Source organism: Apus apus, chromosome Z (genome assembly GCF_020740795.1).
Source record: "Apus apus isolate bApuApu2 chromosome Z, bApuApu2.pri.cur, whole genome shotgun sequence".
Classification (NCBI taxonomy): Eukaryota; Metazoa; Chordata; class Aves; order Apodiformes; family Apodidae; genus Apus; species Apus apus.
The window spans coordinates 77,404,772-77,425,587 of record NC_067312.1 but is presented as its reverse complement, the minus strand read 5'-3'; the positions used below and the strand labels follow the sequence as shown (position 1 = coordinate 77,425,587).

General features: G+C 52.6%; 1 protein-coding gene across 1 annotated transcript in view; it reads left to right on the top strand.

Moving 5' to 3' along the window:
* PAX5 (paired box 5) overlaps positions 1-20,816 on the top strand; it is a 138,079-nt gene that overhangs the window by 39,176 nt on the left and 78,087 nt on the right. Inside the window, exons 6-7 of the mRNA XM_051643596.1 lie at positions 780-955; positions 16,434-16,490. Coding sequence (XP_051499556.1) covers positions 780-955; positions 16,434-16,490 — 233 coding nt within the window. The remainder of the gene's footprint in view (positions 1-779; positions 956-16,433; positions 16,491-20,816) is intronic.

Sequence of the window (20,816 nt, the reverse complement as noted above, 5' to 3'; positions counted from 1 at the left end):
TTTCCTCCCTCTGTCTTGCACGGTGTTGCCATCTGGAGAAGAAATCTGATATTTACTGTTGTTCTTGGAGTTCCACCTCCTGGAGTCTTGGGAATACTGCAGACCTCAGCTTTCTGTGCATGAAAGATACGTTTCTGGCACTGACAGGTGAAGGAAAAGTAGAAAACCACTGTGAATCTACAAAAAGCAAATTGAAACAACCCCCTGTATTGCAAGAGTCTTTCTGAACTGCCAATCTAGACATTTTTCGAGCTTGTCTCATGGCTTTTCAGCCATGGGCAGTCACTTATGACTTCTGCTAAAAATCTCTGCCAAAAAGGAGGGAGTAAAACGTGCCTTGGAGGCCAGGCTTGCCTCATGCCAATAAGCTTAGGAAGCACCAACTGAAATTGCTGTGCCAGGAGAGAGCAAGTTGACCGTGACTGTAGCATCAGGTGTTGTACTTGCCCTCCTGTGTCCTCCTCCATCCAGACTGTGAGCCAGACAGTTCTCAGGTAGTGGTACAGAAGCAATGGGAGTAAAGATGTGACTGCTAACCCCTGTTGTGCCTTTAAATTACAGCAGCTTTGATGGTAAATTGTTTTGCGGGTTGGCTGCAATGGGAGACTGGTCAGAGTATCTTCTGGCAGTGTCTCTTGCTCAGAACCACGTCTCAAAGAGTCCTTGTGGTGTCACCAAGCTGGTACCCACACGTATTTAAGGCATAAAATGAGACACTCCTCTGTAGGTCTCATTATTGCGATGCCTACTTACCCTGTCTTCTTTCTCCCCTTTGAAAGGTATTCAGGAATCTCCAGTACCAAATGGCCATTCTCTCCCGGGCAGAGATTTTCTTCGGAAACAGATGCGAGGAGACCTGTTCACCCAGCAGCAGCTTGAGGTGTTGGACAGAGTCTTCGAGAGGCAACATTACTCTGACATTTTCACAACAACTGAGCCCATCAAGCCCGAGCAGGTACTATTGCAAACATTCAGTGTTTCCAGGTGTGCTTTCTGCTGGCAGAGGTCAGCTTGGTGGACATCACCAAACACGTCTCAGAGTCTCAGTAGGAAAATATGGAGAAAGGCTGTGGTGTCAAGTCCTTCTGTCAAGGGTACATCAGCCTTAAAAGACTGAGGATGAAAAAATTAAGGAAACCACTTGTGTCAACATGGGGAAGTGTTTAGGTATGAAATTACACCTGATCTGGGCCAGTTAGATCAAATGAGTCCTTAAAGAGCATCACAGCTTCTGATGCTTTTGTTAGATCAAAAGCAGGCTGTGCAGGTAACGAGAAGACTGGCAAAGATCAGTGCCTAATTTTGGTTCAGTTATCATGACTGTGCACACAAATTAGATTTTTTGTGTCCAGAAATGGCTTATTAGGCATGTAATTGGCCATTTGCTGAGAGAAACACCCAATTAGTATGTGAAGGTAAATTAGTTGCACCTACAGATTAGTGGTGTGAGGAGGACTTGGCACTAATTTTTGGGGAAGTTCCATTTTTGCAGGTGCCATACAGAAGCACATGCAGAAAACTGCACAGCTGTGTGCTTCTGTGTTCTTCTCATCAGCCTTTAATTTAGTTGCTGAGAGGGAGGTGGAAATGCTTGTGTTGCTGTCACACCAGTATCGGTATTGCTTGCTGCTTAATGTTGTGTCTGACCATTAGTCTTCAGTGTTCTTAATATTAGACCTGCTTTTTAGCAGGGTGGATGGACTCTCAAACTGCAAACACTCATTTCCCTTGGAGGAGTCTGTACATTTAAGGGGCACTGGGTATTGTCTCATGGCAGTGTACTACCATCATGGCTTTGGTTGAGGAGTATGTGTGTGTATCGGTATAAATATTTTAAATAATTACTTACCCATGCTGAAGTCGTATGGTAGAGTGGAAATTCTTCTCCCCTTTATGCTCACGTCTCACATTTGTTAGTTCATTCATGGAGCCATTCCTTTTTCACCAGCTTCTGCTGGTGTGGTGGTTTCCCTGGCTGGTATTGCTGAGGAGCTCTGCAGAACTCGAGCTAGAAGACAGATGGGGCAGATGCTGGGGTCAATTTGTTGTGTTGTTTTTTTAAAAAAAAAGACCTGGATGGGAAGGCAGTCAGTGTCTCGGGAAGGTGAAGTGGCCCGCACGTACCACTAGATGGTGGTTGTCCCATCTGAACACGGGTGAGGCTGGAGAGGCTCGGCCGGTGCCGCTCGGCAGCGAGCCCGGTCCCCCCGGGCCGGCGGGAGCCAGACCTGCCCTGCGGGGCTCGTGTGTGCCCAGGGAGTCACTGCGAGGAGAGCAGAGCGGGGAGACAGCCGTTTGTTCCTGTCTGTGTTCTGAATGAGTCAGGCAGAGCTGCAGCTCACAGGAGACAGTCCAGCAGTGAGTGAACATGGATCAGAGACGCATTTGACTGGGAGAATTCGAGAAGGATGCTGCCGAAGCAGTATCCCAGTTGTGAAATGTGGGGTATTCAGCCTTTGGTGGAGCCTAAGCAGCTGTGGCTAGAATGGCTGTGCAGCCAGGTGATGAAGGCTGGAGATAGGCTGCTGTTAATTTGGCTGGCAGGGTACTCTGCATGCTCTGGGAAGTCTAAAAGATGCTGAAGATTGTGGTTTCGTTACGTACACCTGGTGCTTCGCAGAACCACCTTGCCTGGGCATTTTTAAGTTTGGTTACAACTGGAGTTCATAGTTGTTTGCCTTCATATAGACTGGAGCATTGTCGTTTGCTTTTGAAGGCTGGGCCATAGTTAAGGGCTTGTGGCTGTTTGGGGCTGGCTTCTGCTTTCCAGTGGCATGTGGAGCATCTCTTGAACCACGGACACGTGATCTGCGTGACTGGGTCTTGTTCTGGTGTGAACTCAACCCTGACCTGAGTGCTTGCTGGAGAGCTCAACAAAGCTGTTGTGATACTTAACCACAGTAGAGAAGCTGTCTGGATCAATTAGTAAGGCCAGATAAAGCAGTGAGAAATAAGATGTTGAGAACATTAATGATGTGACCTGTTAAACCAGGGTTGTCCTTGCAATAGGTTGTTGCAGAAAGCCAAGGCCTGCCCCAGCATCTGGCTCTCCTGTGTGCTGCTGACCTGGAGTGGTGCTGTGGGAGCCAAGTCAGCAGAGGATGTTTGGAGGCCTGACCTATTTCTCTAGAGGAAAATAAGGCAAAGATGCTCCTTCCCATAGAGATGACATGTGGGGAGAAGTCTTGGAAGAACTGCTGACCCCCTGCTTATCTATTAGTTGGAAGCTTGGTCCTGTAGCAGCCAGTGGAATATCACTGATTTTCCTTGGGCTGAAAAACTTGCTGATGTCTCAGTGCTGTTCACCTGGGTAGGGCTCCAGGTATTTTACTGGAGGAACTGCTACTATCTAGACAAGAATATTCCTTTTTGTCCCTGTTTTGTGGCTCCTCTCCCCTGGAGCTCTGGGGGCAGTCCTGTGGCCGTGGTGAGCTGTGCTGGGAGGGGACGGTCCCTCCTGCTCCACGAAGCATTTCCAGCCTCAGTCCCCAGCTGCAGGCTGTTGTTTGTAGCTCAGAGTCTTCCTGGTGCCTTCTCTGGGCAAATCCTGACCTTGCCTGCTGGAAGGTGTCTACAGGTGTGTTGGTGGGCTGTGGGCAATTATTGCTCTCTGTCTCCCCAGCCTTTGCTTTGAATCGTTCCCGTCCGTTTCCTTTAGTTTTCCATCATTCGTCTTTCCTCAGTTCACCTGTATAAAATGGAGACTCAGGAGTTATTTCTTGCCTCAAAACAGGCTGTGCTCTTGACAAGCATCCTCTGAGTTCTCACATCTGCTGTAAGCTGTGCCTTCCACTGAGAGGCCCACAGGGAATGAACACTTGTCTGTGGGGAAGGGCTCAGAGAGCTGAGAGAGGAGGCAGCCGTTGTGCAATGACAGGAAGATGAAATCCTGGGCAGCCCCGTGTCGAGAGGCTGTGCCCACTATGTGCAGGGGCCATGGTGGGTTAGTGCAATTAAGGCTATGTTGGGCAGTGCCTGAGGGGCAGAGGGAATGCCCCTCCTGTGATGTGCCCCATCTTGCCACCTGGTGCCCGCTGCTGTGGCTGTGAGCTCTGTGGAATGTGTGGTACCTGCTGGTGTCCAGCCTGGGAAGCATCCCAGGGCAGGAGAAGTCAATCAGTGGGGAGCTGGGAGGCCTGAGGATGAGCTGTGCAAACAGTCAAGGCTTACAGGCTGTGGGGAGACTTCAGAGCTCCTTCCAGGGCCTGAAGGGGCTGCAGAAAAACTGGGCTTTGGACAAGGGCAGGGAGGGATGGGACAAAGGGGAAGGGTTTCCAGCTGGCAGAGGGAGCTGGAGATGAGATGTGAGGGAGAAATTCTGGGCTGTGAGGGTGGGGAGAGCCTGGCCCAGGTTGCCCAGGGAAGCTGTGGCTGCCCCATCCCTGGCAGTGTTGAAGGGCAGGTTGGATGGGGCTTGGAGCAGTCTGGGCTGCTGGGAGGTGTCCCGGCCCATGCAGGGGGTTGGGACTAGGTGATCTTTAAGCTCCCTTCCAACCCAAATCATTCCATGATTCTATGATTCTGTATGTTTTGGGGGAGTTACCTAAGTGTGAAGTCAGGACTGCAGAAGCGCTCTGGCTTGCCTCCACTTGACAGCGACCTGCTGTAAACATCAATCCATGCATAAAATGAATGCCTTTCCCTCACATTTCTGTCTGTTTGTGCTCATATTTTGCAAACAGCCCATGATCAATTTGCACTGGCTGCAAATGTTAATGGAAAACTGTTTTGGCATGTTTTGGGCAGGGATTTTCAATGCAGGCAGCAGCGTGCTTGCACCCCCAGCGTGGGGTTGTTCTGCCCGTGGCTGCTGGCCACCAGCTCTCCAGCTCTTGCAAAGCCCACGACTTGAATGTCACATAGTGCTCAGGTCCCAGGGAAGGAAAACCTTCACAGCTTTGTCTCCTGCACAGACAGCAGCTTCTCCTCCCCAAGCCCCTCAGGGTGTATGGACGGGCCTGCTGCTCCCTGTGTCCTTGGCTCTGCCCATGGGGACAACTTTCCATGTTCCTCACAGAGTCAACATCCAGGCTGCAGCACCAAGGACACAAGGAGGGGTTTTCACCTGGTGTTGTCCTCTCTTGTCCTCTGGTGGACCACTGTCCTCCCATGCAGCCCCCCAGCAGGCAAAGCCCCTCTGTTTGTGTCACTGCACCCACCACTCAGATTTTACCCAGAACTGATGCTCGTGTAGTGTCCTTCAGATGCACAGAGCTGCTGCAGTGAATGGGGCAGTTCTCCAGCGCCTGTCCCTTTGGAAATGTCCTGCTGGAATGCTGGCTGTACTTAGCAAACCCCTCTGCATGGCAGATTATCTCCCAGTGCCAGATGGAAGAGCAATCCCCAGCTCCCTGGGAAGTCATCCCAGGCAGGACAAGCCCACGGCATTGCTCCTGTGAGCCCTCAACTCCAGTTAAACATGGACAGAGCTGTTCCTGGAGATGGAGGCCTGGGAAGTGTTTGCCAGCTGGGGGTGGCTGGGTGGGTGCAGGAAAGCCTGTGGAAATGAGCAGGGACAAGCCTGGGGCTTGCAGACCGATGGGCTTTTGGTGGGATTAATGCCTCTACAGGGGAAAACCTTGGGATGAAGGATACACAGCAGGGTCAGCTCGGCAGGAGGCAGTGCGTTCATTTCCTCGGAATAAAGCAGGAATTACCCATCCTCAATTTCTGTCTGCAGCAGAAATGGATTCTCTTGCATTTCAGCTTCACACGTGGGTCCAATCGAATACTCGTTGAAGCCAAGAGGAATATTTCTATTGACTTCAATAAACTTTAGATCAGGGCCATAATGAGGCATAACACGGTGTGACCAGATTCAGCACCGAGCAGGTCACCGACTTGGAAGAGAGCTGCCTGCTGCTAATAGTGGGTAATTCCCAGGCCCTCCCTGGTGCTTCCCCATTGCCTCTAGCCAGGACTGAGCTGAGCATCTCTTCTCCTCTTCATTTCCAGATAAAACGTAGGTATTCTGGGCCTAGGTAAGAATCAGGCAAACTAATACCTGCATCCATGGGGTGCAGGGCAGATGCGTCTGGATCTGTAGAGAAGCACAGGCAGGTGAAATCTGGATAACTCCTGAAAAAATTACTAATGCATTGGAAAAAGGTGGTAAAATTGCACAAGTTTCAAAGGCAGTTGCCCCCTGTTCAGAGAGTTGGGATGAAGAAGTTCTCTGAACTGACCAAGAGAGGGGCATAAGGCTGTTTGAAAATCTTCAAGTTTTGCTTTTATCGGGTCAACTATTTGCCATCTTGGAAAGACAAAAGTTTGTTTTTCAGTCTGTGTTGGATAGTGGGTCCATGGGAATGCAGCTCCTGAGAGCATGGAGGTGTGTGGGCCTTTCTGCAATGCTGGGTTTTGATCTTCAGGAGTAAAGGGGACAAGTCAGAAAGTTGTCAGTGAAAAAAAAAAAAAAAGTCAGAAGAAGTCAGTTCAAAGCCAGAAAATGTGACTCATTTTTCTGTTTGTGTGAATAGTATTTTTTTTTCCCAAGGGACAGTACCTTTGGATGGGCATTGGCTGCTCAGGATCTTCTTAAAACACCCTGAGACTTGCAATGAGAAGTGCAGAGCTAATATTTTGCTTGTGTCTTCACAAAACTTTTATGTTGTTCGGTAACAGTGAAAGCTCTGGCACTAACCCATGGCTGTATGTGCACATTCAGGGACAAGACTTTTCTTGATCTGCTGCTTGCAGAAGTGATTTGAGACTGAAAATGGTCTTGCCCACAGCTTGTGTGACACATGGTGTAAATGAAGGGCAAGTTAAAGAGGGAAACGAAACAACACATGGGCACAGAATTGTAAAAAATAAGGGGGGGGGGGGGGGGAAGGAAAAGTGGAGTTTGGCATCAATCTGCTGGCTCTGCAGGCAGGGCCTGGTGTGCAGGCAGGGCCAGCAGCTGGATGGGCTGTGCTGGGGTTGGTGCTGGTGTTGATGTTGATGCTGGTGCTAGTGCCAGGGTTGTTGCTGGTGTTGGTGCCGTTGCTGTTGCCAGTGTTGGTGTTGGTGGCAGAGTTGGTCCTGGTGTTGGTGTTGGTGCTAGTTCTGGTGCTGCTTTTGGTACTGGTGCTGGTGTTGGTGGCAGAGTTGGTGCTGGTGCTTGTGCCAGTGTTGGTACTGGTGCTGGTGTTGCTGCTGGTGCTGATGTTGGTGCCAGTGTTGATGTCGGTATTGCTACTGGTGTTGGTGTTGCTGCTGATGTTGGTGCTGGTGTTGGTACTGGCACTTGTGCTGGTGTTGGTGCTGATGCCAGTCTTGGTGCTGATGCTGGTGCTGGTACTGGTACTGGTGGTTGTGCCAGTGTTGGTGCTGGTTCCAGTGTTGGTGCTGGTGTTGGTGCTGGTGTTGGTGCTGATGTCAGTACTGGTGCTGATGTCAGTACTGCTGCTGGTTCTGGTTCTGGTGCTGATGTCAGTACTGGTGCTTATGTCAGTGCTGGTGCTGGTTCTGGTGCTGGTGATGATGTCCGTACTGGTTCTGGTTCTGGTGCTGATGTCGGTGCTGATGCTGTGTCAGTGCTGGTGCTGGTTCTGGTGCTGATGTCGGTGCTGATGCTGTGTCAGTGCTGGTGCTGGTGCTGGTGCTGGTGTCAGTGCTGGTGCTGGTGTCAGTGCTGGTGTCAGTGCTGGTGCTGGTGCTGGTTCTGGTGCTGGTGCTGGTGCATTGGGCCCCTCTCCTCCCGCAGCCCCAGCCCCCGCAGCAGCCGCCGCTCCAGCCCTTCAGCCGCAGCCTCCTCTGATCCGGTCTGTGGCTTTATTGGTGGGAGGGGAAGAAAAACAGTTCTAAAACCCAGCCTAAGAGAGCACATCAGGAGGGGAAAAACCTTCCCATATTTACTCTCAGAAGACTATTAAACAACACCAGGCTATTAATTTGGCTTTTGAGTCTTCACTAAAGCCCATAAAAGCGCACAGTTGTCAAATGGAGTTCATTTTAATTTCCTTTCAATCACAGTAAATTATTCAGGTGATAAATCAGCTGGGGCAGCCTCCTGGCTGTAATAGAAACCCTAATTCCTGGCTAATTATCCAGCCCATTGCTGCCAGCAGATCAATACTGGTCGGGAATGGAAAGGGCGCGGGGTCCGGGCGGGCAGGGCAGCAGGGGATGGGGGGAGAGGGGGCTGTGGGGTGACACAGCACAGGGCTCCTGGAGGGACACGTCCCCTCCTGACCACATCCTGGGTCTGCTGTGAGTGCTGGGCTGGGGGCTGGAGGGGATCCGGGGGTCCCTGCCCGGGGTGACCCTGCTGGGCTGGTGGCCCTGGCCAGGAGGCTGCGCAGGCTGCAGGGTGGGTGGAGAAGAACCTGAGCAGGTTCAGCAGAGCCCAGCGCAACATCCTGCTCCTGAGGAGGAGCGGCTGCACAGAGCAGGACAGTTTTGGGGGGGAAGATGGGTTGAGGATGGGCTGTGTTGTCCCAGGCAGGGCTGTTGACCCGGAGTGCAGTCGTCCCATCCACGCAGAGCCGAGATGTTCCTCTGCCCCGGTTCTGCGCAGGAAGGGGGAATCCACATGTGTGCCCCATGCAAAGGGCTAGGGCATGTTTATCCTCTGCAGCAGGCATCAAGGTCCCTCTTTATTGGTTAGTAACCTACCACTACAAGTCTAACTGGTTAATTGTACTCCCTGCTTCTGTTTAAAGGCACAGAGTCCTTTTAAATCAAGGCTCATGTGCACTGAGAAGTGTTCTTCATTGAGGGGGGGGGCATTTCTCTAGTCTCCCCCTGCCCTCTTCAGTTTCTGTTGAGTTCTGCTGACCTCGTGCCTTGTGGCACAGTGTTTCCTTTGTTATCTCTCAAGGTTCCTTTTCAGGAGATTAATGGTTATTAAGGAATGCAAGGTAATGTCCTCTGATCTCAGCTCTTGTTGTTCCTGTAACTCTTCAAGGCTGTGGTACAGGCCTTTGCCAGCTTCTGGTATTCCTCAGCAGTCTTCCATGTGTCATCAGCTGGATGGCAGAGCTCAGCAGGTTGGGATCGGGGGCACAGAGTCTAGTTGGAGGCCTGTAGCTAGTGGTGTTCCCCAGGGTCAGTACTGTGTCCTGTCTTCCTCAGTGTCTTCCTGAATGACCTGGAGGAAAGGACAGATTGTCCCCTCAGTAGGTTTGCTGATGACAGCAAGCTGGGAGGATGGGCTGATCCACCAGAGGGTTGTCCAGCCATTCAGTGAGACCTGGACAGGCTGGAGAGTTGGGTGGAAAGGAACATCATGAATGTCAGTAAGGGCAAGTGGAGGGTCCTGCACCTGGGGACTAATAACCCTGTGTACCAGGACAGGTCAGGGGTTGACCTGCTGGAAAGCAACTCTGTGGAGAAGGACCTGGGAGTCCTGGTGGACAATAAGTCAACCTTGAGCCAGCAATGGCCAATGGTGTCCTGGGGTACATCAAGAAAAGGGTGTCCAGCAGGTTGAGGGAGTTTCTTCTGCCCCTCCACTCTGTCCTAGTGACATCTGGAAAACTGTGCCCAGTTCTGGGCTCCCCAGGACAAGAAAGACAAGGAGCAACTGGAGCGAGTCCAGGGGAGGCTGCAAGAGGCTGGAGCTTCTCTTGTAGGAAAGGCTGGGAGAGCTGGGGCTGTTCAGCTGGAGAGGAGGAGGCTGAGGGGGGATCTCATGAGAGCTGGTCAATATCTAGAGGGGGTGTCAGGAGGATGGGGCCAGGCTCTTCTCAGTGCTGTCCAGTGACAGGACAAGGGGCAATGGGCACAAACTGGGACACAGGAAATTTGACCTGAACATGAGGAAAAGCTTCTTGACTTTGAAGGTGACAGAGGGCTGGAACAGGCTGCACAGAGGTTGTGGAGTCTCCATCTCTGGAGACATTCAAAACCTGCCTGGACACCATCCTATGGGCACCTGCTCTGGGTGACCATCCAGTCCCACCCCTGCACAGGCAGGGACACCTCCCACCATTCCAGGCTGCTCCAAGCCCCATCCAACCTGCCCTTCAACTCTGCCAGGGATGGGGCAGCCACAAATGCCTTCAGCACATTCCCAGGACTTTCAGCCCCTTTCTAACTCCTGACTGCTCTCAGGTATGACTGTAGATGAAATTGCAGATGGGGTGTTCAGGCACAGTCAGGGGCTCCTTGGGGATGAGAGGCAGTGAGGAGCAGGAGCAGGGTGTGCAGTGTCCCCAGGGCCTGGGGCAGCCTCCACCTTCCTGCTGGGTGATGCCACAGGGGATGCTTCTCCCATCACCACATCTCATCTTGACACTTCACACCTGGAGCTTGGTGGTGACAGTGGGACACAAAGTTGTGCACAGACTGTGCCTGAGCTCCTCCAGGAGCCTCACCGTGTCTTCCACAGCTGGGGCAGAGAGGTGGGAAATCTAGTAAGAGTTTTCCCCTCTTGTAATCCTACCAGAAGTGCCCACAAGTCCTTGCAATTTGGGAGCTGGCTTCGAGTATTTGTATCTCTTTGTTCATTGTTTGTTTTGTGATAAAAAGGGTTGGGTTTTGTTTTCAGTTCAGAGAGATAAGCCAGGTCTATCACACCGTGAGGAGAGCAGTGGTTCATGGGCCACCCACTGGGTTGCCAATGTCACATCAAAGCCTAATGCATGATGATGTTAATTGCTCATGTAGTCTTTGTCCCTTTGAAAAACAGCAGAGGAGTCAGCCGAGCACTTGACACACGTGTGTGTGATGCTGCACTTGTGTAGGAAGAATAGGCCTGGAATTGTCCTGAAACTGGTGTTCTCTGTGGAAAAAGACAAGACTGCATAGTGGCACCAGTTGGCCAAGATCCTGTTGTAGCAAAATTGACCAACCTCCTTATGTCTGTGTTAGCCCTGCAAGAGGGGCAGAGACAAATCTGTGAGTAAACACACTTGCCTGGTGGTTTGTTTATTGCCTGGCGTGCTCATGTGGTAGTTGAGGGGAAGGACTTGAATCAGCGTTTGGGCATGGAACAAGACTTAGCCCCAGGGGAACACCTAGATCCCGCAGCCTTTGGGTAGTTTCAGGCACAATTTCCACCCTTTGGTTTGGAAATCACTGCTGTTTTGCACTCTCTCTGTCAGCTTCCTCTGCGCCTGGAGCGGAGCCAGGCAGAAAAACACCACGTGCTGCGTTTGGCTGAGACCTGCGCGGGTAATTAAAACACACAGCCAAATCATGGGTAAAATTAAGGCAGACAAGAAGTCGTCAGCAGGTTATGTGCCGGAGGGTGGCTTCCCAGCATTGCCACCACCTTGGGAGGCTTCACACCAGGGAGCGTTTTTGCGGCAGGCGCCGGCCCCGCGTGGATGTTCCCTTCAGGTGGTGGGTTACTCTGTGGTTCTTACAACTGTGGAAAGTTTGAAAAGCAATTCCAGGTGCACCTGTGGCCCAGGAGCGGGGCTGCAGGGCAGGAGGGCTGCGGCAGGTTCCTCCAGGTGCTGTGTCCTGGCTGTGGAGGGCTGCACAGCAGTGGCAGGGACGGCGTGGCGTGCCAGGCTGAGCTGCCCCTCCAGCAGAGAGCGGTTTTGGTAGAAATGGAAGAGTGTCACCAAAACCTGTCATCTCTGATGACTTTTCCATGCAGGAGGCCCCTTGCTGGAGCCTGTCATGGTAGCAAGGGGGTGCAGAGTCTCCAGCAGCAGCAGGGCTGGGGGTGCCACCATCTCTTTACCTGCATCCAGCACCGATGGGCACCCTCTGGGTTCCCCGTGGGTACCTCACCTGTCAGTCACCTGCTGCTCTGTTCTCTATCCCTGTGTGCAGATTTATGACCTTCCTGGGTGTGCTTCCCAAAGACAAGGAGCAGGCAGGTGTACAGGATACTGAGCAGGTGTCTCTGGGGTGGGGGATGCTCCCCTGCTCACTCCCCACCGGGACAGGCCCTCCTCCTCCTCTGCTGGTGCCCAGTCCCGCAGCCTCCTGCTCAGACCTGCTGCCAGTGGGCTCAGTTGTTAGTGGGTCTAGACTAATTAACAAAGTGGAACAACAACCCAAGGTTTACCCTGCAAGACTGGAGGTTCAGGCCTGTTCACCCTTCCTGGGTGTGACAGGGAGGGAAGCACTGCATTGTTCCCTGGATTTTCCCCTGCCAAGGGTTTCCCTTCCCACAGAGGATGCCTGCAGCCCACAGAAAGGGAGGGAGTCTCCCCCAGAGACCCCCCGGGCACCTCTTGTTTGCTGCACAAAACTCTTTGGTTAAGGAATCCGTGCTGGGGAGTTGCCTCTGCCAGAGCATGGCTTGTAACCCTGGGGGTCAGTAGCTGCCGCCTCCCCAGCCCCACTCCCCTGGGGACTCGAAAGTGCTTGGCAAGTCTTCCCAGGACAAGGATCTTCCTTAACATTTCTGGCTTTTCCAGAAGTGCACCATGATAAAAATTGTCTTGCTATATTGTGGCCCTTCCCATTCCAGCCTCGGGTGCAAGTGGAGAAATGAAAGAGGAACTTTGGAAAACGGTGGTTTTTTATTTGTGAGTTTTGGTTGTGGGTATTTTTGTTTGTTTGTTTGTGTTTTTTTTAAATTAAGTCAGTTCCACCCTAGGGAGTCGATGGGGAATTCAGCATTCTTGAGAAACTTGCCACTCACAAAATGGGAAACAGGTGACTCCTGACCTCTCCTAGGATCACCAGGCTCCCAGGGACACCAGCAGGAAAAGTTAAAATCTTTTGGAAAATGAAGGATGTGTGCTTGTGTCCAGCTTTGAAAGTGGCCTGAAATTCAGGAGTTTTGGGGTTGATACAGATTTGTTCAACTGGAACTTTGTAAGATGCCAAAAAACCAGCAAAATCCATGGCTCTCTGTGCTGGTTTTCATCCGGGTAGGGGCAGGGAGCACCTGGAGCTGCAGCAGCTCCAGGGCTGTGGCTGGAGCCTTGGTTCAGGGTGTTTTGCCTTGGGTGCTGATCTGCTCAGTTCATTGTGCAAATACCTGAAATGATAACGGGAGTGTGGTGAGAGACTCTCAGGTGTGAAATACCCTCAGGAGGTTCCTCTGGAAGTGGTACAGAGATAGCAGTGTTGCTCTTGCTGATTTGCTGAAGACTTCTCAAGTGTGGGGAGCTGTTGGTAGGACAGACTGGAAGCCTGGCAATATTGGTGTCAACGTCACGCATGTTTGCAGCATGTGTTCTTACTTCTGCTTCGTCTTTCTCCATAGGGAAGCACTGACCACACTGCTGGTGATGTTTTCTTCCTTACCCATGGCAGGTGCTTCAGTTAGAAGCATCACTGCTGTGAGGGAGGATGGTCTATTTCCCTTCCTCCTGTGTCTGAAATGGTTACAATTGGGGAACATGTCCAGAGAGATGACTGTTTCTAGCAGTGTCTTGCAGAATGAGTGGTGCAATGGGATTGTGTGCTGAGTTTGCCCAAAGCAAACTGCTTTTTCCAGCAGGGTGGGGTATGTTGGGCTGAAACCTGGAAAGCCCTCTCAGGTCACTGGGGCGTGTGTCCATGTTCTGTGGATGTTCGTGGAGGCTCCTGCCCACGAGGCAATGGGAAGGGACCCTGTGGCTGCCTCTGAGGCCGGGGCTGTGGCTGCTGGGTGGGAAACACCTCCCATCTCTGCAGGGCTCCACATTCTTCCCACCACACCTGCCAGGAGAGAATCCAGGCTGGGCTGGGCTGGGGTTTGGCCAACTCAGGAGCGCACATGGGTTGGCACAGACACCAGGCACAGACACCAGGCACAGACATGAGGCACAGACACCAGGCACAGACACCGGGCACTGCTCAGACCTTGCCTTTCTTGCTGGCTCTGACGAAGAACTCCACAGAAACCAGAGGAGGGCCCAGCACAGGGTTTTGTGTCTCTGGGCGGCTGCCGAGCGCGGGGCTGTGCGTGATTTACCGGCCTGTGCTGTGCCACATGTCTTTAAAATTACAGCCCCCATTTCCTGCTGAAATAATTTCTACAAAGAGAGGCTCCCTATTACAGCAAGAGGAGCGTGGACGTCATGATTTATTATTATTTATGGTCCCAGGGCCTTGTTTATGCACGATGGGTTAGGTGCTCAGGATAGAAATGCCATTATGCAAATGACATTGGATGTCCTTACTGAGCCTAAATAATTTTTGTGTTGGACGATTAAACCTCATCTGTTATTGATATGGGCTGCAGTCGGGCTATTAAAAGAGTCCCAACAGTACTTACTCCCAGTAATGGGAAAATTGAGAGGAAGAGGCTAAACAATTGCCTCAAGTGTGCCGTGATTGTCTGGTAGGAGTGGAACATAACGAACCCCGTGAATGGAAACCGTGTTTACTACTTAGGGATAAATAAAAAGGGAGAACATGTAATAAATTACACTTTGTGGTGTGAGCCGGCGCACCGGAGAATTTGCCTCCATTTATTTATTTGATTTTTGGTTTGGTTTTTTTTTATTATTATTATTTTCTGTCTAGTTCTTTTTTATTGTTGTTTTGTTTTGGGCACGGTGGGGGTGGGACACGGATGCTGGGAGCAGCCAGGAAGGATTCCCAGGGCTGGGAAGAGCCGTCCTCCTCGGCAGCCACCGCGCCTTGACACAGCTGTGCGGGCACATTTTGATCAGTGTTGATAGCTTATGAATTCCAAAATTGACAAAATTTACAGAAAAATGAGGATAATCCATCTTCCTTAGCAGCCTGTCAGGAGCTGGCTATACTTCATAATCTTCAATTACAGATGCTATTTTCAGACATTTACATGCAGATATTAGAACAAAATGAAAATGAGAAACAAAGAGCGAATGGAAATGCAGCTATTTATATGTATAAAAGGAAAACAACAGGTAAATTCCAGGCATTTAGATTGGATTTGGAGGTCCCTTTGGAAAACCTGAGAACGGCTGTGTCTGCTTATGGATTGCACCATGGAAATGTGAAACGTAGCATGTCGTTTCCCACATGCAGATAAGCTGAAGATTGGGTCAAAAACAGGTCAGTTATTCTGAAGTATGAGGGTAAACGTGTTCATGGCATTCATAGCTAATTCCCACTGTCTTCAGAGACATCTCTGGGGATGTGCACAGTCCTAATTGCATTTGGGCAAAAACGAAGCACAGCTGTTAATTTTAAAAAAAAACAAACATACATGTTTTGTGAGAGGCAGATCCAGAAACAATTCCCCTTTAAAATCAAGGGGGAAAAGGCTGTGCCACTGAAATGCAACTTCTGTGCCCTGTGAGACGGCACAGAGCCCAACCCAGCTGAAAACAAAAGAGAAACTGGGGTTTGGCCCCAAGGCGCTGGAGCCCCAGGGGCTTTCACCCCATGGCAGGGTCGTGGTGCAGGGGGTGGGAGGGGGCTGCTGGTGGGCAGGGGGGCCAGGCTGGGCTGTGCAGGAGCTTGGGTGCCTCTGCCACCCCGGGTGCCAGCGCATTTCAGTGGGTTTCCCATTCCTGGAAGATTTCATTCCATCCCCACAGAATTCCAGGCACTGGTGCCTGTGGCGCTTGGGGCTTCTGAAAGCCTGAGGAGATTAATTAGAGCTGCTTTGGATTAGGATCCCCGAACCATGTCTAATGTTACAAATTCCTTCCCTTTGTCAGGCTTGAGGGGGGTGTTTGTGGGCAGCCTGCCGGGCCCCGCCACGGCTCCCTGTATTTATTAGTTTTGAAGCATTACAACCTGGTGACGTGGAGATGCTCGGTGTGAGCTCCGGCTTGCTGCTGAAACGAGGGGCGAGCAGGGGTTTGGTGCTGGTGGCCCGGGGGCAGCTTCGTGCCTCTGGGGGAGCTCAGATGAGAGGCAGCGTGGGGGTTGTGGCAGCTCTGAGCTCCCTGCACGGGGTCTGTGGACGGCCTGAGCCCCCTCGTGCTGCCACGTCCCGTCCTGTGCCGGCAGCAGGAGGGGACGGGAGGCTTCGCGTCCCGCCTGCCTGATGTTCTGCAGGTGGGACTGGTAAAGCTGAACAGGTGCAAAGCAAACAAACATCTTTTTCAAAGAGACAGTTGCTGCAGGTGTAGGGAGGGGTGTCTGTGCATGGGGGGTGGTGCTTAGTGCCTTCTCTGGGCCAGGCACAGCGTGCAGCAGTGCTGGTCCTAGCACCTCGCCAGGTGCAGCAGGAGATGGTGGGGACCTCCAGCCACACCATGGAAATGGTTTGAAAACAGCACCGAAATGTTCTGGCACCCCTTTTCCCTGCTCACCACCTCCCCTGGCCTGGGGGTGGTATCTAGGAAAAAAGCTTTTGCAGTGGAGGGGGCTGTGGAACTTCTCCCAGCAGAGACCCTCCTGCTGGCACTCTGAGGTGAGGCTGGTGGGGAGGGACCCCGTGAGAGGGGCTGTGCTGCAGCCCGTGGGGGCCCAGAGACCACCCCTCCCCTCCCCCCCGAGCCCCAGCCCCTGGCAGGGGGTCCCAGTCCCGCCGAGGCCGAGCAGGATGGGGCTGGGGGACACGTCAGACCCCGTCTTGCCGCTTCCTTCGCTTGGTCCCTCTCGGTCTCTCCTGTTCTGCATTCCTCGTTTCACGTCTCTGTTTTCTCTCCCCCATGCTATGGCAGTGGTGCTCCATGCTGATGAGGCAGTGCGTGGTACAACCGCAGGCAGTCATTTTTCAGGTAATTTCTGGGGTACTGAACACCCGACTTGTGCTTTTTCACCTACTGAGCAGCAGGTCGGGCTTCCCGCGGCGTGGGGACGGACCCCAACCAACCCCACTCCTTCCTGACTCCTTCCCGGTGGAAGGGACACATCTGAGCCTCTCCGAGTGGCTGGAGAGGCTCCCGGGGGTCCCAGCGGGGCTGCTCCTGCAGGCTGCTGCCCTGGGGGTGCTGGGCCCTGGCCCCACGGGGCGAGGGGGCTGCGGCGGCACCACAGGGAGCAGCTCTGACTCCACCACCATCGAGCAGCAACTTGGGGTTTATTAATGGGAAGACTGAACTTCAGCAGCACTTAATCACTAACCAGTTTAAAGATTAAGAAGCGATTCATTAGAATGTGTTGTGGTTAAACCAGCGACTTAATTACAGGTTCGAGAATGCAGAGATTCACACTAACTTACTGCAAAGCATCCTAGACTCAGCTGTAGATACCAACACAGAACTGCTGGGGCCTGGTGAGACACAGACACACACCCTCAGGAGGGCAAACGTGTCTATTCAAACACGTGGATGGGTCAAGAGCTGGCTGGAAGGGGCCAGCCTGTAGTCACAGTTTCCCTCGCTGAGGATGGGGCGAGTCCTCCTGGCCCCGCGTTCCCCAGCAGGTGGTCGCTGAAGCTGGAGGAGGGTCAGTCCTCCCTGGCCCTCCCTCAGCTTTCCCAGTGGGTCCTCAAGGGGTTTGTGCCTGGGAGGTGTCCCAGCTCAGTGGAGGTGCTGGTCACTGCCCACTGCCTTCCAGGACAGCTCGAAGGGCCTCCCTGGGAATCACTCTTTATAGGGTCTGAGAGAACTGACCTTCATCAGGTACTTCTGCATTTCGGCCCAGCTCAGGTGGTGAAATACTCTGGGACTTTTCCACCAGCTGTGCATGCCCAGAGCTGGCTAAATTCTGGAGATCTGGTATCACCCTGTTTTGGGCCACCACCCAAGTACAGACATACAGGGTGTCAGGAGGTGAGGGACCATCACCACCTCTCCAGGCCATCCAAGGGGTTTGGAAGCCAGGTGTGTCCAGGGGAGCCTCAGAGCTCCAGCCCCTGCCATCTGGGTGGTTGTCCCTGGAGAGCAGGGGAGCAGGAGGGCTGCAGGCTCAGTGAGGTTCCAGTGAAGAAACTTATCTCCCAAAGTGTTGCCAGGTGCTGGCCCAGGCTGCCCAGGGCAGGGGGGAGTCCCCATCCCTGGAGGGGTTTCCAAGGCCTGGAGATGGTGCTGAGGGACATGGGGCAGGGGTGGCCTGTGCAGGGCTGGGGGAATGGTTGGACTGGAGGATCTTAAGGGTCTTTTCCAACCAAAAGGATTCTCTGACTGTGTGACAAGACTTGTGGGTTGAGATACATGCAAAGCAAAACCCACACATGAAAGCAGAGCAAAGCAAGGAATTCAGTCAGCACTTGCCACCAGCTGGGAGGTTCGGGGCCCTTCCCAGGACAGCCAGGCTCCCTCCCCCTGAGGGTCCCCTGGGCAAGCCAACACCACCACTCCAAACATCCTCCCTTCCTCCTTCTTCCCCAGCTTCATCCGCTGAGGATGGTGTCATGCAGTGTGGAATGTCCCTTTGGTCAGCTGGGATGGGCTGTCCCAGCTGTGTCCCCTCCCAGCTCCTGGTGCACCCACACACTGGTGAAGCCTGGGAAGCTGAAAAGTCTGTGATTTCTTGGCAACAACCAAACCTGTCAGTGTCTGTGTGCTACACCCTGAGAGCTGCTCACTTCTGGCCCTCAGAGGCTGAAGGATCTGGCTCATGGTGTGTGGATGTGGTGCTTGCAGATGGTTACACTACAGAGGTGAGACCTGGTCCTGCCTCCCCAAGTTGAGCTGTGGCATTCTGACACGAGCTCCAGCCCAGGGCCTGGGGCTGGCAGGGGCTGGTTCGGGGTGTTTCTGCAAGGACCAGCAGCCCCAAACACCCCTTTCAGTTGTGGGCTTTGGACCTGCACCCTGACCCAGCCCTGGTGGGGCCCAGCTGTGCCACAGCTGGCTGCTCCCTCCCAAACCAGGGGTGACAGGGTTCACACCCTGCCTGCGGGGCTGGTGGGTCGTTGTGCCATGGGGAGGTACAAAGAGATTGTCTAGTGTAGGTACAGTGTTCTGGCTTTCTTGGAGCAGCAGGGATGAGATCAGGTGCCCTTCCCCAGAGGGTGCTGCGTGCCCTTCTCCAAACATCAGAAATACCAAACAGGGGCACACAAGGAGATCCTTTCCCTCTGCTGAGCTCCTGGCTGGTCCCACACTGCTCGTGCCAGCCCAGGATGTCTCTGCAGGGATGCAGCCGTGCTGCTGGTCCCCCAGTGTCTCCTTGGATCAGGGCTTTGGGGAGTGAAGAAACCCTGTGAGGTGGCTGCACCTGCAGGTACCCGTGGGAAGGAGGGATTGCAGGCGTGGGACAGTGTGGACTGGTGTGGGAAGGCTGAAAAACCCACCTTGGTAGGGTGTGGAGCTTTGGTTGCACTTAGAATCCCAGAATCACAGACTGGTTTGAATTGGAGGGAACCTTGAACATCAGTCAGTCCCAACCCCCTGCTATGGGCAGGGACACCTCCCACTACACCTGGTTGCTCCAAGCCCCATCCAACTTGGCCTGTGCATTTTTAGGAAGGAGAAAGAGTGGGACTGTGGCTGGAGGGAGGAGAGAAGCCCCAGGGGCTGTTCCCAGAGGAGCAAGAGTGGGCTGAGAAAGAGGGGTGGTTGGACCTGTCTTTGTGGCAGTGGTGGTAGGAGAAAGGGACTAGTCCATGAAGACAAGGGAGACTTGAGAGCATGGAGGGTGTCAGAGATGGAATAAGCTGTTTAAGTTGAAAGAGGGGAGACTGAGATGAGATGTGAGGGAGAAATTCTGGGCTGTGAGGGTGGGGAGACCCTGGCCCAGGCTGCCCAGGGAAGCTGTGGCTGCCCCATCCCTGGCAGTGTTGAAGGGCAGGTTGGATGGGGCTTGGAGCAGCCTGGAATGGTGGGAGATGTCCCTGCCCATGCAGGGGTGGGAATGGGTGGGCTTTAAGGTCCCTTCCCACCCAAACCATCCTTGCTGAGCACCCGTTGGTGTGAAGGACCCTGGTGTGCTGATCCTGTTGAAGGGACAGAATATTCTTCAGCTTGTCACTGGCAAAAAGTTTTTGACTCACTCACCTGCAAGAGGTTTGTGTGGGGCTGGTGAGGGCACAGGGTGTACTCGTGCCTCATGCCAGTCTGATCCTCAGGAGGAAGATGTTTATCCCCACAGACCTGCCGGTGCGCCGCTATCCACGTAATGCACTTCTGTGCAGGGAGAACTGAGCAGCAGAGACACAAACAGGGACATCTGACCCAAAGTGGTCACTGAGCTCGTGATGAATACCAGGTTGTGTGCTGGGTTCTCTGAACCTTCCCAGGAACTTGTGAGAGGAAGAAAGACGTGTTCACTCAGGAGGAAACATGTTCACATGTTTGCTTTTGTTTGCCTAATAAAAAAGGGTTACCTTTTGATTTGGTCACTCAAACTAATCACAGGGTCTGGGCTTCCCTGCGGTGGTTCAGGTCTGCACAGCTCCTGCTTGGGCTCAGTCTGCAGAAGCACAGCAGGGACCAGCCTCAGGGTGGTGGGGGTTCTACAGTTCTGTTCCTCTGTCTGGTCCTCACTTGAATTCATGGTCCTCCAGTTGTTCCAGGCGTGTTTACCAGCTCAGAAATATGGGGTTAAAAACACAAATATAACAGGGAAGGGAGAGCTTTGAAAGAAGGCTTCCCAGTTCTGTGTGAATGATCCTGACAATAAGAAATAATGTAAAAAGGCAAAGGAAGATGAGCTTTCTGCTATGTGTGTGGAAGTCCTTGGGGATGCAGGGACTGGCCTGACCTGCTGTATTTTGCTGTAGCTGTATGAACTTTTACCTGGTGAAAGGACAGAAACAGTCTGATTTTTGAGGACCTGTGCTCATTTACCACAGCTCTGGTTTGTGAGATTAAAAAATTCCCATGAGTTGAGAGAGCATCCATAAAACAATCAGGTGGTTTATCTTTAAATAATTTGGCTTCAGAAACAGTTCCATCCATTAACCAAACACTTGTATTTATGTGCACTTGATGTCTTGTGGGATGATGAGGAAATGCAGCATTTCCAAGAAGAGGGGGGAAATGGGACACCCCATCCCACTTGCTTGTTGGTGTGTGTCTCTTCACATGCCACCACTGAAATAAGGAGATCTCAGGTTAACTGGCGTGAGTATTACTCTCTAACAAGCAAGTACCTTGTCCTCAGCAGTTACAGCCCCGTTACTCTACAAAATTTCCTCTTCAAGGAAAGCCTTGTTA